A 17200-nucleotide genomic window follows, 5' to 3' on the forward strand; every position below is an offset into this window, starting at 1 on the left:
CAGATGAAACAGTGTGGAATAGACAGCTTGCAAGCAAACAAACCGGGGACATGTGTTTGGGCAGAAGAGATGGGAAATGATCCGTGAAAAGCTCGAGAGAAGCTGGCTGATGGAGCACGGCGAATGTTTTCTCATTCCCAGAGTCTAATCGGAGATGTTATTAGATTGATCTGTTATTGCAGGGAGATAGCAAGGTAGAAAGAGAGAGAGGGAGAGAAAGAGAGAGAAAGGGAGAGAGAGAGAGAGAGGGACCCACAGAGAGAAGGAGACAAAGAGGGAGACAGAAAGCGAGAGGGAGACAGAGAGAGAGGGCGAGAAATATAGAGAGAGCGAGAGAGAGAAACAAAGAGAGAAGGAGACAGAGAGAGAGGGAGACAGAAAGAGAGAGAGAGAGAAAGAGAGAGAAAGGGAGACAGAGAGAGAGGGAAACAGAGAGGGGGAGGCAGAAAGAGAGAGGGAGAGAGAGAGGGAGAGAAAGAGAGGGAGGCAGAGAGGGGGAGAAAGAGAGAGAGAGAGAAAGAGAGAGAAAGGGAGACAGAGGGAAACAGAGAGAGGGGAGGCAGAAAGAGAGAGGGAGAGAGAGTGGGAGAGAAAGAGAGGGAGAGAAAGAGAGAGGGAAAGAGAGCGAAAGGGGGAGACAGAGAGAGAGAAAGAAAGAGAGAGAGAGATAGACAGAGAGGGGGGAGAAAGATGGAGAGAGAGGGAGAGAGAGAGAGACAGAGAGGGAGAGAGAGAGGGAGAGGGAGGCGGAGAGGGAGAGGGGGCGAGAAAGAGAGTGAGAGGGAAAGAGGGAGAGAGAGGGAGAGAGAGAGGGTGTGAACAGCCACTATGTGTGTGAGACCTGGAATTCAGTGCTATGAGAGATTGAATCTGACCACTCACTGTCATAGCAATAAGCAGGGCCCTGATGTGCTCTAGCTCGATAATATTCACCATCCAAGCTCTCTGAAAGCTCACAGGATCTCCGAGCTCCACACACATCCAGCTTCAAATTAATTCATGCTTTCATTCATAAACCTATTACTTCATTTTATTTTAATACATAAATTAATTTACAAACCTATGTCTTTAATTATCAATTGATGCATTTCCAAATTCATGTGCACATCTAGAAATCAATTTGAAAACTTTGGAATTAATTTGCAAATGATGATGTGATCATACATTGAGAAATTGATTTATTAATTCGTTTGCGCAATAATTGCCTTTGCAGTTCCTTAATGTGGCGATGATAACAGTCCATAGTTCTCAGTTTTGCCCTCAGACTCCATTTAAGACAGAGATGAGGAGAAATGATTTCACTCAGAGGGTTGTGAATCTTTGGAATTCTCTACCGCAGAGGGCTGTGGAGGCTCAGTTGATGAGTATGTTCAAGGTTGAGATCGATCGATTCTTGGGCATTAAGGGAATCGGGGATATGGGGATAGTGCGGGAAAGTGGAGTTGAGGTAGAGGATCAGCCACGATCTCACTGAATGGCGGAGCGGGCTCGAGGGGCCGAATGGCTGACAGAGCATATTTCTTCCATTCTCGTGCAATAGACAAACAGATAGACTACAAGAAACAGGCAAACAGAGATAGAGAGGCAGAGGGAAAGGGTCAGAGCAAACAGGCAGCAAGGGACATAACAGGTCAGAAGGAGATAGATAGTCAGAGCTAAAGCACAGCGATAGAGGGGCAGATAGTGTGAGAGCCAGAAGGGGGAACAGACAGAGACACAAGCTGTAACAGAAAGAAAGACATGGATTTATATAGCACCTTTCACAACCACCAGCCATCTCAAAGCACTTTACAGCCAATGAAGTACTTTTGGAGTGTAGTCACTGTTACAATGTGGGAAACACAGCAGCCAATTTGCACACAGCAAGCTCCCACAAACAGCAATGTGATAATGACCTGATCATCTGTTTTTGTTATGTTGATTGAGGGATAAATATTGGCCCAGGACACCGGGGATAACTCCCCTGCTCTTCTTCAAAATAGTGCCACGGAATCTTTTACATCCACCTGAGAGAGCAGACGGGGCCTCGGTTTAACGTCTCATCCGAAAGACGGCACCTCCGACAGCGCAGCACTCCCTCAGCACTGCACTGGGAGTGTTAGCCGAGATGTATGTGCTCAAGTTCCTGGAGTGGGACTTGAACCCACAACCTTCTGACCCAGAGACAAGTGTGCTGCCCACTGAGCCACAGACAGGCAGGAGAGCCGACATAGATAGAGAGATAGATAGAAGGGGAACAGACAGGCTGAGAGTCACAGGCTGCAACAGAAGATGCACCTATGCCATTATTACACTGTTACTGTGTTGAAAAAAAAGGATGGAGCAAGCCATGTATAGCGCATTGCGGCGTTTATAAGCTGGAGGAGATTCCTCGCTCTGACCTAAGCCTCACGGGACTCATTTCCACCAGAGCATCACTCACCTGCTAGTGCTGTGCCTGGGAATTTCCTGCTTTTACATCACGGTTGTACCGTGGGAAAGTTAGACCCGTACAAAACTGTGGCAGTTGCTTCTCCCAGTCACCTGCTTTAGGAGGACGAGGGGTTTGAGAGTCGTAAAGACTCCCCAAACGTTGCTTGCTGATTTCTGGCTTCACCGACCTTTTCTCAACCCACTTTTGTTCTCATCCTTGTTTTCAAATCCCTCCATGGCCCTCGCCCCTCCCTATCTCTGTAATCTCCTCCAGCCCCATAACTCCCCGCCCCCCGAGATGTCTGCACTCCTCTAATTCTGCCCTCCTGAGCATCCCTGATTATAATCGCTCAACCATCGGTGGCCGTGCCTTCTGTTGCCTGGGCCCCAAGCTCTGGAACTCCCTCCCTGAACCTCTCCGCCTCTCTGCCTCCCTTTCCTCCTTCGAGATGCTCCTTAAAACCGACCTCTTTGACCAACCTGCCCTAATTTCGTCTGATGTGACTCGGTGTCAAACCGATTTGTTTTTTCTTATAACACTCCTGTGAAGCTTCTTGGGATGTTTTACTACGTTAAAGGCGCTAAATGAAGTTGTTATTGTTACACGGTCTTGCGCACTCAGACTTGCCCCTTCCCCCCCACCCCCCACCACCCTCACCACAGTGCTACAGCCTCACTCATCCCTGCACTTGGAGAGGCATAGGAGAGAAATACAGGTTGTGGAGTGTTACTGCTATCATCTCATAGGCAGTCCCTCGAGCGAGGATGATTGCTTCCACACCAAAAGGGATGAGTTCACAGATGTTTCAATGGAGGACCCGATGTTCCAGTCCTGAAATCCAGGGGGTGGAAGATGCCTGTGCGTGGATTTTTTTTAACGTGTGGTGGCCATTGCCTATCAGCCACCACACGAGCTCGACAGAGCTCGGTTGTTATCCAGTAGCAAGGGTTAACCAGGACGACTGGAGACCTGCTTTGCAGCACAGACCCGGTGTGCACACATATCGCCGTGTGGGCTGGGCCCGTGCTGCCCCTGGGCCCTCGGCTCTTCTGGGCCCCCGTACCCTCAATTGCCGCACCTCCGCCACGACCTTCCCGCTCCTCCGTTGTGCCTGGGCCCCGCCGATGTTCCAGCCCGCGCGCTAACCGGCGACCTGGGCCTTGATGACATCGCCCACTCGTCCACCTCAAAGTCGTCGCACACGTGGGACGACGCGCGCTGGAAGCTGCAGTGGCTCACTCCAGCTCTTATACTCCCGACCTGCGGTGGTGTCCTCTCGCAGGTCCGGGTGGCCCACGGTGACCATTGATGTATATCACAAAAAAGCAAGGGACCTTGTACTGAGCCCTGCGGAACCCCACTGGAAACATCCTTCCAGTCGCAAAAACACCCATCAGGTTGTGCAGTAACAGGCACATCTAGCTACAGTTTTCTCTCTTTGATGCCCCTGGATCAAGGGAAATGGGGATCGGGCAAGAAAGTGGAGTTGAGGTCGATGATCAGCCATGATTCCACTGAATGGCGGAGCAGGCTCGAGGGGCCCGAATGGCCTTCTCCTGCTCCTATTTCTTCTGAATGTCCCTGTACGTTCTGCACTGCACTGCAGTGACTTTGCCAGAAAGAAGGATTTGCATTTATAGAGCTCCTTTCACAACCACAGGATGTGCCAAAGTACTTTACAGCCAATGAAGTACTTTTTGAAGTGCGGTCACTGTTGTAATGTCGGAAACACGGCAGCTGATCCCATGGCACAATTGGAAGAGCAGGGAAGTTATCCCCGGAGTCCTGGGCCAATATTTATCCCTCAATCAACGTCACTAAAAATCAGATTATCTGGTCATTATCACATTGCTGTTTGCTGTGCATACATTGGCTGCCACGTTTCCTACATTATAACAGTAGGGGAAACTAAAACTAGGGGACATAGAATAAGGGGCCGCCCGTTTAAAACTGAGATGGGGAGGAATTTCTTCACTCAGAAGGTTGTAGATCTGTGGAATTCTCTGCCCCTGAGAGCTGTGGAGGCTGGGTCATTGAATATATTTAAGGCGGAGATCGACAGATTTTTGAGCGATGAGGGAATAAAGAGCTATGGGAGCGGGCGGGGAAGTGGAGCTGATATGTGTGTGCACTAGGTCCGTGCAGCAGAGCTTGGCCTCCAGTCATCTTGGTTAATCCTTGCCACTGGACCAAGACCCACCTCTGTCAACGTGTGGTGGCCAGTGCACAAGATGATGTGCAACGGCCACCACACGTTAGAAAAATCCACGCACAGGCATCTTCCACCCTTCAACATGTAATTCGGGATCTGGAATATTCTTTCGGGAACATTGAAACACCTGTGAACTCATCCCTTTTTGGTGTGGAAGCAAGTCACCCTCGCTTCGAGGGACCGCCTATGATGATGGGGGGCTGAGGCCAGGATCAGATCAGCCATGATCTTATTGAATGGCGGAGCAGGCTCGAGGGGCCAAGTGGCCGACTCCTGCTCCTATTTCTTATGTTCTTATGTAACAGTGACTACACTTCAAGCAGTACTTCATTGGGTGTAAGGCACTTTGGGACGTTGTGAAAGGCGCTATATAAATGCAAGTCTTTTCTTTCTCATGGTGGAAGTTGCATTTAAATATTCCTCCAGCCCCGTGCTTCCGTTAGGTCTCCTCTCTGCCTTGCTCTACCTGCGCACCTAATGTTCGGAAATTTAAAGATCCCGACTTAAATACGGCCTCCTGGGAGCTCCTGTCATGCCAACCAGCTGTCAGCTGTAGATGGTAACAGTTCACAAAGACTTCAACATTTCACTCTGCGAGGGTTGTCAGCGCCCGTACACTGCTGCATTAGGAAGCTCCGGAGGCAACGGTAATGAAATAATCCTTATTGTTAGCTTCCAAGGTGCTCCTTCAGTGGAATGCGCAATTCAAAAGCCTTGCAAAGATCCCGGGGACAGACGGGCTCGAGGAGCTGAGAGTTTGTGAAAAAAGTGGGTTGGCGCAGGCATAATTAGACGGAAAAGTGCAGTCACTTTACATTTCGCTTCAAATGCCCAAGGTGGTTGGGAGATATTTGCATATGTGGAGCTGCTCTGACACCTCTCTCTCCCGAGTTACTTCCGTGCTTCTTTAATTTGGATTCCAGGTGTCAGTGAGATGCCTGCCAGCGTTTATGCTGCTTAATTCCAGTCTCCGCAGCCCAGTGGAAGATTCTGAGACTCAGTTTCAACTGCTGATATCCGCAGCTTGAGATGCACCTTAAGGGGAACGTTTGGTCTACATTTTAAAATCTAGCTGGGGCGAGAAATACTGTGGTGCTAATATCGGCTGGACGCCAAATTTAGCACCGGGAGACTTTTAGCGCTGGGCCCAGCAAAATTCGTTTGCTGTGCCACGAGAGTGGGGCGGAGCGCTAAGGGAGGCGTTCCACACTTCTCTCCGAGCGCGAGGCCGGGGTAGCAACGGAATATCCCGCGGCTAACGAGCCGGCTTCATAGTGCCCTGAGAGACGCCTCCGTGCAAAAATAAAAACATCAGACCAAACTTCGCAAGAAACATTCCCTCGACATCACTCAGCCCGAAAAAAGTTAAATCGCAAAAGTGAAAAATTCCCCAAACTCACTCATACTTACCTGATGCAGTCATTCCTTCCCTGAGCAACCCCCGGGACAGCTCTGCATGCCAGCTTTCTCTGGCGGGGTCACTAGGGGGCGCTACAAACCCAATGTTGTATCCGTGCCGATATGTAGAAACATAAGAAAATAGGTGCAGGAGTAGGCCAGTCGGCTCTTCGAGCCTGCACCGCCATTCAATATGATCATGGCTGATCATTTTTGCAACCTCAATACCCCATTCCTGCTTTCTCTCCATACCCCTTGATCCCTTTGGTCATAAGGACCACATCTATCCCTCTTGAATATATCTAACAAACTGGCCTCAACAACTCTCTGTGGTAGAGAATTCCACAGGTTCACAATTCTCTGAGTGAAGACGTTTCTCCAAATGGCTTACCCCTTATCCTTAGACTGTGACCCCTGGTTCTGGACTTCCCCAACATTGGGAACATTCTTCCTGCATCTAACCTGTCTAAACCCGTCAGAATTTTAAACATTTCTATGAGATCCCCTCTCATTCTTCTGAACTCCAGTGAATACAAGCCCAGTTGATCCAGTCTTTCTTGATATGTCAGTCCCGCCATCCCGGGAATCAGTCTGGTGAACCTTCGCTGCACTCCCTCAATAGCAAGAATGTCCTTCCTCAAGTTAGGAGACCAAAACTGTACACAATACTCCAGGTGTGGCCTCACCAAGGCCCTGTACAACTGCAGTAAGACCTGCGGTGTTGCACACTAGTGCGACACTCCCGGGCGGTTTTCCTCAGCGCCGTCGGTACCGGCATACGGAATTTGCCGAGCGGTGCCACTGTCAACGCTCGCATTACCTTAACCCTTTAGCACCCCTCGGGGGGGTGGGGGGGGACACTATCCAATCGGATTTTTAGCCCTAAGATTCTTATCCTCATGTCTACATCTCTTTCTCTCTCTGTGACCTGCTCCAGCCCTGCGACCAACGTTCCCTGGGAGCGGCGCCTGGTTCTTCGCAGACGGTTTCTTTGAAGGAGTGGCCCCTTTAAATTTCCGGGCCTACACTGTAAAAGCCAGCAAGCAGCCTGGGCGCTGGGAGCTGGGACATTGAATACATTTAAGACAGAGATAGACAGTTTCTTAACCGATAAGGGATTAAGGGGTTATGGGGAGCGGGCGGGGAAGTGGACCTGAGTCCATAATCAGATCAGCCATGATCGTATTGAATGGCGGAGCAGGCTCGAGGGGCCCTATGGCCTACTCCTGCTCCTATTTCTTATGTTCTTATGACCTTTCCCAGTGCTGTGTGGCCGCACAGCTCAGTCTACGATGCACCTCACCGCCTCTCCAAACATTCCGCTCCTCCGTCCTCAACCTCTTGTGGATTCCCCCTCCCCTCGCCCCACCATTGAATGCCCTGCTTTCAGCCATCTTGGGCCCACAGTCTTGAATTCCTTAAATCTCTTCACCTCCCTCTTTTAAGACCCACCTTAAATCCACCTCTTTCACCAAGCCCCTTTATCTTTGATTTGACATTTCTTTTCCTTACCCGGCAATGTCTCTATACGTTAAAAGAGGTTATATAAATGCAAGTAGCTAGTGTTGTAGATTTTCCATCAATTTGTCCATTGAAACTAAATAAAGACTTGCATTTATATAGCGTCTTTCATGACCACTGAACATTCCAAAGCGCTTTACAGCTAGTGAAGTACTGTTTTGAAGTGTAGTCACTGTTGTAATGCAGGAAATATAGCAGCCAATTTGCACACAACAAGTTCCCACAAACAGCAATGTGATAATTACCAGATAATCTGTTTTTGTTATGTTGATTGAGGGATAAATATTGGCCCAGGACACCAGGAATAACTCCCCTGCTCGTCTTTGAAATAGGGCCATGGGATCTTTTACATCCACCTGAGAGAGCAGACGGGGCCTCAGTTTAACATCTCATCTGAAATACAGCACCTCAGCACTGCACGGGGAGCATCAGCCTATATTTTGTGTTCAAGTCTCCAGAGTGGGATTTGAACCCACAACCTTCTGACTCAGAGGCGAGTGTGCTGCCCACTGAGCCACGGCTGACACGACTATGAATGGGTAGTTCACCCATCGACAATGAGTGGACAGTTCATCCATTGACGATGAATGGACAACTATTCCGTTATAATCCTAATCTTGTTTCCATCATCAAAATATAGGATAAATTAAAAAAAGGAAATAGATTACAATAAAATAATTTGGAGTGTTAGGGTAGAGTGATAATCACACTGAATGAGATTCTGCGAACATTGTCTTACATAAGAACATAAGAAATAGGAGCAGGAGTCGGCCATTTGTCCCCTTGAGCCTGCTCCGCCATTCAATAAGATCATGGCTGATCTGATCTTGGCCTCAACCCCACTTCCCCGCCCGCTCCCCATAACCCTGGACTCCCTTATCGCCTTCCTGTTTGCATTCTGGACAATGCCACGCTGAGCACACCAGACATGTGGATAAACAAAGGTTCTGGGAGGAGCAGAGAGTGCTAGGGTCCCAGGCGGCTCTGTAAGGGATGCCCTTCTGGTTACCATGTTCGTGGCACCAAGCCATTCAGCCTATTTTTCCATGCTAACAGTCCAGCAACTTGTTTATCAGTTCTTCCGGCCTGGTGTCTTATCGCTGTGGGAGTCGTGTTGATCAGGTCCGGGCCATGTAGCCCACTCAGGCCTCAAGCTGCCTTGCTGATTCTGCGTTCGGTCTCAAACGCCCTGGACAATAAGCAAAGACCTTCACTTTGGTCAAGCTGGCTGGCTGCGCGTTCCTTCGTTGTTCCCACCTTTAACCAGGCTCTGCTCTGGTGCCAAGTCCCTTCTATTAGTCTTCCTTAAAAAGCAGGTACGAAAGGTCCATATTGAAGATCCTAAATCCTTCCCAGTGGAGCTTCTCGTGCCCTGGCGCACAGTTGTGACCGTAACCACTTTTAATTCAGTGGTAATACAGCATTTGGAATACAGGACAACTGACGTGTCACTGCCGGGCGGTTTCACAGCATAACTACAGTGAAAATACAGCCTGGATCCAGAGTCTTGGCTGCCAATTTGTGAAAGAAATAAAGGAAGGATGGAAGGAAGGAAGGAAGGAAGGAAGGAATGAATGAAGGAAGGAAGATAAATATAGAATTACTGTTGCACAGCAAGGTCACACAAACAGCAAATGAATAAATAAATAAAAAGGGCTGGATTCTCGGTTTTGCCGTTTTCGGGGCAAAAAGGGAGGCAGGACGGGAAGGTTACTGCCTGGGTAACGTCTACGCTCTGGAGGCAATTTTTGCCATCTGGGCCCTGCGCCAGGAGTCGTCATCATCATAGGCAGTCCCTTGGAATCAAGGAAGACTTGCTTCCACTCTTAAAATGAGTCCTTTGGTGGCTGAACAATCCAATACGAGAGCCACAGACTCTGTCACAGGCGGGACAGATAGTCGTTGAGGAAAAGGGTGAGTGGGACTGGTTTGCCGCACGCTCTTTCCGCTGCCTGCGCTTGTTTTCTGCATGCTCTCGGCGACGAGACTCGAGGTGCTCAGCACCCTCCCGGATTGCACTTCCTCCACTTAGGGCCGTCTTTGGCCAGGGACTCCCAGGTGTCAGTGGGGATTTTATCAAGGAGGCTTCGAGGGTGTCCTTGTAACGTTTCCGCTGCCCACCTTTGACTCGTTTGCCATGAAGGAGTTCCAAGTAGAGCGCTTGCTTTGGGAGTCTCGTGTCTGGCATGCGAACAATGTGACCTGCCCAGCGGAGCTGATCGAGTGTGGTCAGTGCTTCAATACTGGGGATGTTGGTCTGGACGAGGACGCTGATGTTGGTGCGTCTGACCTCCCAGGGGATTTGCAGAATCTTGCGGAGACATCGTTGGTGGTATTTCTCCAGCGACTTGAGGTGTCTACTGTACATGGTCCATGTCTCTGAGCCATACAGGAGGGCGGGTATCACTACAGCCCTGTGGACCATGAGCTTGGTGACAGATTTGAGGGCCTGATCTTCAAACACTCTTTTCCTCAGGGAAGTGATGCATTGTATGACTTTCGCGGCGCAAAAATGGAAGCCTCGCCATCTAAAGTGCGGGGCCGGGAGCGCTCTGAGAGAGGCCTTGGAAAGGGAAATACACCCCAAAAAGTTCACAAAAACATTGCAGAAACATTGCCCACACCACCACAACACAAATCGCTACAAAAAAACCCCAAAAGAATAAGCACTGGAACTTACCTTTTCTTGCAGTTTATCTACCTCATTGCTGTTGGCAGGACTGGACCGCTGTGTTTTCCCGGGTGGTCAGCTGGGGGCGGACGGGTCGGGTGTGAGTCCAAACTCGTGCCGGTGTTGCAACCAGAGGCATGGCACACCCGGGGCGGCTTTTCCCGCTGGTGCTGCTCAGCGCCAACGCAAAAGACCTCACCCCCCCCCATTTCTCAGCCCTCCAGGGCGAAACCTGGAGCACAAAGGATCCGACAATCCAATGAAACACTGTTTGAAGTGTTGTCACTGTTGTAATGTGGGAAACGCGGCAGTCAATTTGTGCACAGCAAGCTCCCACAAATGGCAAGGTTGATAGTGACCAGATAATCTATTGTTGTTCTGTTGGTTGAGGGATAAGTATTGCCGAGGACACCGGGGATAACTCCCCTGCTCTTCTTCTCAGTAGTGCCGTGGGATCTTTTACATCCACCTGAGAGAGCAGACACTTTAAAGTTTCATCCAATCGACGGCACCTCCGACAGTGCAGCACTGCACTGGGAGTGTCAGCTTAGCTTTATGTGCTAAAGTTCATGGAGTGGGGCTTGAACCGACTCAGAAGCGAGAGTGCTGCCCACTGAGCCACAGCTGGGACTTTTAAGCTCCTGTGGTAAGAGAGTAATTGTGGCCAGGAAAACTCCCCGCTCGTTAAATAGTTCCATGGGGGAGGTGTGGAATTTCTCACAGAGGTCTCCCGACCACCCTCAGTATCTTCGGCACAAACCCTGCTTCTGTCCACCTGCCAGCAAACTTATAGCAAGAGGTTGGGACATGGAAATTCACACACCTGAGCAGGCAGGGCCTCTGTTTACAATCTCCTGTGAAACACAGCACTCCCTCAGCATTGTCGATTTATAGTGGGGCTTCAACATTCTCCCACCAACTGAGCCAAGCTGACAAGAGGCAGAACAACCGTAATACGACACCAACTTATATTAAATTTGCAATCTCACTCAGAGAACCCAGATGGTGTGGGCCTGGAATAATGTCACACACGTCCAGTAGGGGGCACTCTAACACGTTGGTTCTCAAGAGCCATTATTGGAAATAGGTAGAGGGAGCTTTCTCTGTATCTAACCCCATGCTGTACCTGCCCTGGGAGTGTTTGATGGGTCAGTGTAGAGGGAGCTTTACTCTGTATCTAACCCCATGCTGTACCTGCCCTGGGAGTGTTTGATGGGTCAGTGTAGAGGGAGCTTTACTCTGTATCTAACCCGTGCTGTACCTGCCCTGGGAGTGTTTGATGGGACAGTGTAGAGGGAGCTTTACTCTGTATCTAACCCGTGTTGTACCTGCCCTGGGAGTGTTTGATGGGACAGTGTAGAGGGAGCTTTACTCTGTATCTAACCCGTGCTATACCTGCCCTGGGAGTGTTTGATGGGTCAGTGTAGAGGGAGCTTTACTCTGTATCTAACCACCTGTACCTGCCCTGGGAGTGTTTGATGGGACAGTGTAGAGGGAGCTTTACTCTGTATCTAACCCATGCTGTACCTGCCCTGGGAGTGTTTGATGGGACAGTGTAGAGGGAGCTTTACTCTGTATCTAACCCATGCTGTACCTGCCCTGGGAGTGTTTGATGGGACAGTGTAGAGGGAGCTTTACTCTGTATCTAACCACCTGTACCTGCCCTGGGAGTGTTTGATGGGACAGTGTAGAGGGAGCTTTACTCTGTATCTAACCCATGCTGTACCTGCCCTGGGAGTGTTATAAAAAGGTGGTTGCAGCCATCGTGGTGTTTCTACAAGTTTCCAAATGGCTAATTGGTGATGTCTCTCCGACAGGTGCAACAATCGCACGCAGTGTGTGGTGGTGGCGGGATCTGATGTCTTCCCCGACCCCTGTCCAGGGACCTACAAGTACCTGGAGATCCAGTATGAGTGCGTCCCCTACAGTAAGTAGCATCTCCCATTCTTACCTCACCTCATGCACCCACTGCCCTTTTCGAAGAGCGACTTCATACATAAGAATGCCATTGAGCCCTCCCTCCCACCCACCCCCACAAAATCAATCACCTGTAAGTGGGCTGAGGCACTCCCTGACTGTTTTAACTGTGTGCTGTGCTGGTGAAGCCCAGACATCGTGCCTTGATCCTGTTGTTCGGTTGGTTTTAGCAGGCAGCGTTTGTCCTCTTTGACTTCCCTTTCAGCTAAGCAGCCTTGAGTCCAGCCAATCACGGCCTTGCCGCCATGCCGTGAGACACATGACTGGTGTTGCCGGGCGTTTGCCGCTAACCCTTTCCTTCTAACCCCGCTCACAGCTTCTTTTCAAGGCATCTTCCTCGTTCCTCCTTTCTTCTCCCCTTTTTTTCCCTCTCTCCCCGCAGCACTGCAAGAAGAGGACGTCCGGGCTCCGACATCTTTCAGAGCCGCCTTGCAGGGGGCTTTGAAACTACGCACTTGAGTTTGTTCATTCTGGTAAAGTGTTGGGGGGGGGGGGGGAATTCCTCAAGGTTCCACAACTGCAGCAATCTAATAGAGTAAGGGTCCGCACTCCCCCCCCCCCAATCCCATGCCACATGGTACAGTCTGACTGCAGTGAGAGTCCACACCCCGCCCCCCAATCCCCCAGCACATGGTACATTCTGTTACAGTGAGGGTCCGCACTCCCCCCCCCCACCCCAATCCCCCGCCACATGGTACAGTCTGTTACAGCGAGGGTCCGCACACCCCCACAATCCGACGCCACATGGTACAGTCTGACTGCAGTGAGGGTCCGCACCCCCCCCCCAGTCCCCCACCACATGGTACAGTCTGTTACAATGAGGGTCCGCACACCCCCCCATCCCCCACCACATGGTACAGTCTGTTACCGTGAGAGCCCGCACACCCCCCAGTCCCCCGGCACATGGTACAGTCTGTTACAATGAGGGTCCGCACACCCCCCCATCCCCCACCACATGGTACAGTCTGTTACCGTGAGAGCCTGCACACCCCCGCAGTCCCCCAGCACAAGGTATAGTCTGTTACAGTGAGGATCCGCACTCCCCCCCCCCAATCCCACGCCACATGGTACAGTCTGTTACCGTGAGAGCCCGCACACCCCCCAGTCTCCCGGCACATGGTACAGTCTGTTACAGTGAGGATCCGCACTCCCCCCCCCAATCCCACGCCACATGGTACAGTCTGTTACCGTGAGAGCCCGCACACCCCCCAGTCCCCCGGCACATGGTACAGTCTGTTACAATGAGGGTCCGCACACCCCCCCATCCCCCACCACATGGTACAGTCTGTTACCGTGAGAGCCTGCACACCCCCGCAGTCCCCCGGCACAAGGTACAGTCTGATACAGTGAGGATCCGCACTCCCCCCCCCAATCCCACGCCACATGGTACAGTCTGTTACCGTGAGAGCCCGCACACCCCCCAGTCTCCCGGCACATGGTACAGTCTGTTACCGTGAGAGCCCGCACACCCCCCAGTCCCCCGGCACATGGTACAGTCTGTTACCGTGAGAGCCCGCAGACCCCCCAGTCCCCCGGCACATGGTACAGTCTGTTACAGTGAGGGTGTTGAGTGAGAAAAGAACGTTAAAAAACCTCCGACAGATTCCAAAAAGCCGGTTGCTAAGGTTTCCGCCCCTGACTGTCATTGTCTGTGTGCCTGTGTGTTGGCGCTGGTTCCAGCCCCGACAGGGTGCTTGCAGTCTGCTTCTCTGCCAGGGTCCTCAGTGAAATAGGTTTGGGCCGGTCCCAGCCCAGCACCGCTGGGTACAAGGCCAGAGACCGCCTGCCTCCAGCACTAAATGGCCAATGGCCAGCACCCCCCTGCCCACAACACCCCCTTTCCCCACAGAGTACCCCGAAGGGTTCAGTTTCGGGGCTTGAAGGAGCCGAAGCTCTTCAGAAACGTTTGGCCGAAAACCGCTGACTGTTTTCCATCTGTCCAACTTAATAGTCAGAAATCTCAGGGGAGCTAGGGTGCAAAGGGGTGGCAGTTATGTTCCAGTTGTATAAAGCTCTGGTCAGACCCTCTCTGGAGTAACTGCGTTCAGTTCAGGGGCCCCGCACCTGAGGGAGGGATATATTGGTCTGGGAGAGAGAGCAGTGCAGATTCACCAGACTGATACCGGGACTAAAAGGGTTAAATTATGTGGGCAGGTTGCACAGACTAGGCTTGTATTCCTTCGAGCATTGAAGACTAAGGGGTGATCTAATTGTGGTGTTGGAGATGATTAAAGGTGCTGATAGGGGAGATAGAGAGAAACTAATTCCTCTGGTTGGGGGAGGCCAGAACAAGGGGGCAGAACCTTAAAATTAGAACCAGGCCGTTCAGGGGTGATGTCAGGAAATACTTCTTCACACAAAGGGTAGTGGGAATCTGGAACTCTCTCCCACACAAAGCTGTTGAGGCTGGGAGGGGGTCAGTTGAAAATTTCAAAACTGAGATTGGCAGATTTTTGTTGGGTAAGGGTATTAAGGGATATGGAATCAAGACGGGTAGATGGAGTTAAGATACAGAGCAGCTGTGATCTCATTGAATGGTGGAACAGGCTCGAGGGGATGAATGGCCTCCTCCCTGTTCCTGTGTTCCTAATGGTCAGAAACTCGTGAGTGGCGTGTGCCAAATATTGCCCAAAGGGCTTCGGGCCTAGCAAGCTCCTGGAACCCGGAACTCCAGTGGAACATTTAGCCCGGGGAGCCAGGCTGGGATGTGTTTTAGAGGGTGGTGCTCAGACGAGTTTGTTTGCATCCCAGGGATGGAGTTCGATCTCGACATTGTGCAATAGGTCATCTATTCGAGCTGTTTGAACGGATTTGATGCGCTAGATACAGAGAAACGGTTTTCACTGGTGGGGAATCAAGAGCAAGGGAGACACCATCTTAAAATTAGAGACAGGAGGGAAATCAGGATGCACTTTTTCACACAACTGGTACACAGGAACATAAGAAATAGGAACAGGAGTAGGCCACATGGCCTCTCGAGCCTGCTCCGCCATTCAATAAGATCATGGCTGATCTGATCCTGGCCCCAACTCCACTTCCCTGCCCGCTCCCCATAACCCTTGGCTCCCTTCTCTCTCAAAAATCCGTCTATCTCCACCTTAAATATATTCAATGACCCAGCCTCCACAGCTCTCTGGGGCAGAGAATTCCAAAGATTCACGACCCTCTGAGAGAAGAAATTCCTCCTCATCTCCGTTTTAAATGGGCGGCCCCTTATTCTGAGATTATGTGGTGGGCAGTGGGAATCTGGAACTCTCTCGCCCCCCCCTCCCCCCAAAAGGATGTGGAATGACAATTGGGGCTTTCAAGACTGAGAGAGGTAGCTATTTGTTGGGTAAGGGTATCAAAGGATATGGAGCTAACGCGAGTGAGTGGAGTTGAGGTACAGATCAGCCGTGATCCGATTGAATGGCGGGGCGGACTGGATGGGCTGAATGGCCGCCTCCTGCTCCCTGTGATAGTGTGAAACAGGTGATAGGGAGTCAGCAGCTCCTTGTACATCTCTCCCCCCATTTCTATGTCCATTAGCTTCGATGGGGGGAGATGACGATCCACTATCCTCCGTTTTACACCATTGAGCAAGGTCGGAAGGGGCATGAGACCCTAAAATGAGGCCATTGGTGGATTCATAAAAGATCCCAAGGCACTATTCCGAACAGTTCCCCCGGTGTCCCAGCTAGCATGGAACAGATTATCTGGTCGTTATCATGTTGCTGTTTGTGGGATCTTGCTGTGTGCACATTGGCTGCCGCGTATTCCCAACATGGCAACAGTGACATGTACTTTATTCCCCGCGAAGCGCTTTGGGCCGTCCCGAGGCGCTATATAAATGCAAGGGTCTTTCTTCCTTCACTTGGAGCAAACCACTGAGATATTCCCCGTGATCTGTCAGCAACAAACGGCCAATTCTTTAGCTCCTGGTTGTGCAGTTGGTGCGCAGACACAAACTGCGGCGCAAGCGGACAGAAACTTCCAATTAGACAGAGCAAACGCTAAATACCGCGGAGGCTGCAATCTGAAGTGAAAACAGAGTACGCTGGAAATCTCAGTGGGTCAGGCAGCATCTGTGGAGAGAGAAACAGAGTTAATGTTTCGGGTCGATGACCCTTCGTCAGAACTGGCGAATGTTCACAATGAACAGATTCTTAAGGAGCACTGAAAGGGGGAGGGGAGGAAAGAACAAAAGGGAAGGTCTGTGATAGGGTGGAAGGTCGGAGAGATTAGAGAGACAAGAGGAATGATGGGCTGACTGGAGATGGTAATGGCAGAAGCTAGAAAGAGATGTGCCTCGATAGGATGTGAATGGCAGGATAGTTACCAGCTGTCGTGGGACACAAAGAGAGACAAATGACATAAGATCGTAGGGGGCGGGGTTAAAAAAAGGTGGAAAGGGAGCCAAATATGTGCAGAGGTTATGCTCTGAAATTGTTGAACTCGATGTTGAGCCCAGAAGGCTGTAAAGTGCCTAACCGAAAGATGAGGTGCTGTTCCTCGAGCTTGGGTTGAGCTTCATTGGAACAGTGCAGGAGGCCGAGGACGGAGAGGTCAGGGTGGGAGTGGGGCGGGGAATTAAAGTGACAGGCGACCGGAAGCTCGGGGTCACGCTGACGGACTGCACTCCAACGATATAGTGCCTTTAACACAGCTGAACGCCCCGAAACACTTCACACGGCCGTCATGCAGCTGAGTCAAAGGAGGAGCTATTGGGAGGGTGAGCCAAAGCTTAGACAAAGCCATTGGTTTCTAGGAGAGTCTGACTGGAAGGGAGGGAGGCGGAGAGGCAGAGGAGGGCAAGGAAGGGAATTCCGGAGAGTGGAGCCTGGGCAGCTGGAGCAATGTGGTGTGCAGGCTCAGTCGTTGAGTATATTCAAGCCAGAGAGCGACAGATTTTTGGATATTAAGAGAATCAAGGCATATGGGGATAGTGCAGAGAAATGGAGTTGAGGTGGATTGGCCATGATCTTATTGAATGGCGGAGCAGGCTCGAGGGGCCGAATGGTCGCATCCT

The 17200-nt window shown here is 50.9% G+C and overlaps 1 protein-coding gene across 1 annotated transcript in view; it reads left to right on the top strand.

Moving 5' to 3' along the window:
- Positions 1-17200, top strand: part of LOC139237849 (adhesion G protein-coupled receptor L1-like) — a 454570-nt gene that overhangs the window by 113463 nt on the left and 323907 nt on the right. Inside the window, exon 5 of the mRNA XM_070867073.1 lies at positions 12033-12142. Within this exon, the coding sequence (XP_070723174.1) occupies positions 12033-12142 (110 nt within the window). The remainder of the gene's footprint in view (positions 1-12032; positions 12143-17200) is intronic.

The sequence above is a fragment of the Pristiophorus japonicus genome, chromosome 24, assembly GCF_044704955.1.
Source record: "Pristiophorus japonicus isolate sPriJap1 chromosome 24, sPriJap1.hap1, whole genome shotgun sequence".
Lineage (NCBI taxonomy): Eukaryota > Metazoa > Chordata > Chondrichthyes > Pristiophoridae > Pristiophorus > Pristiophorus japonicus.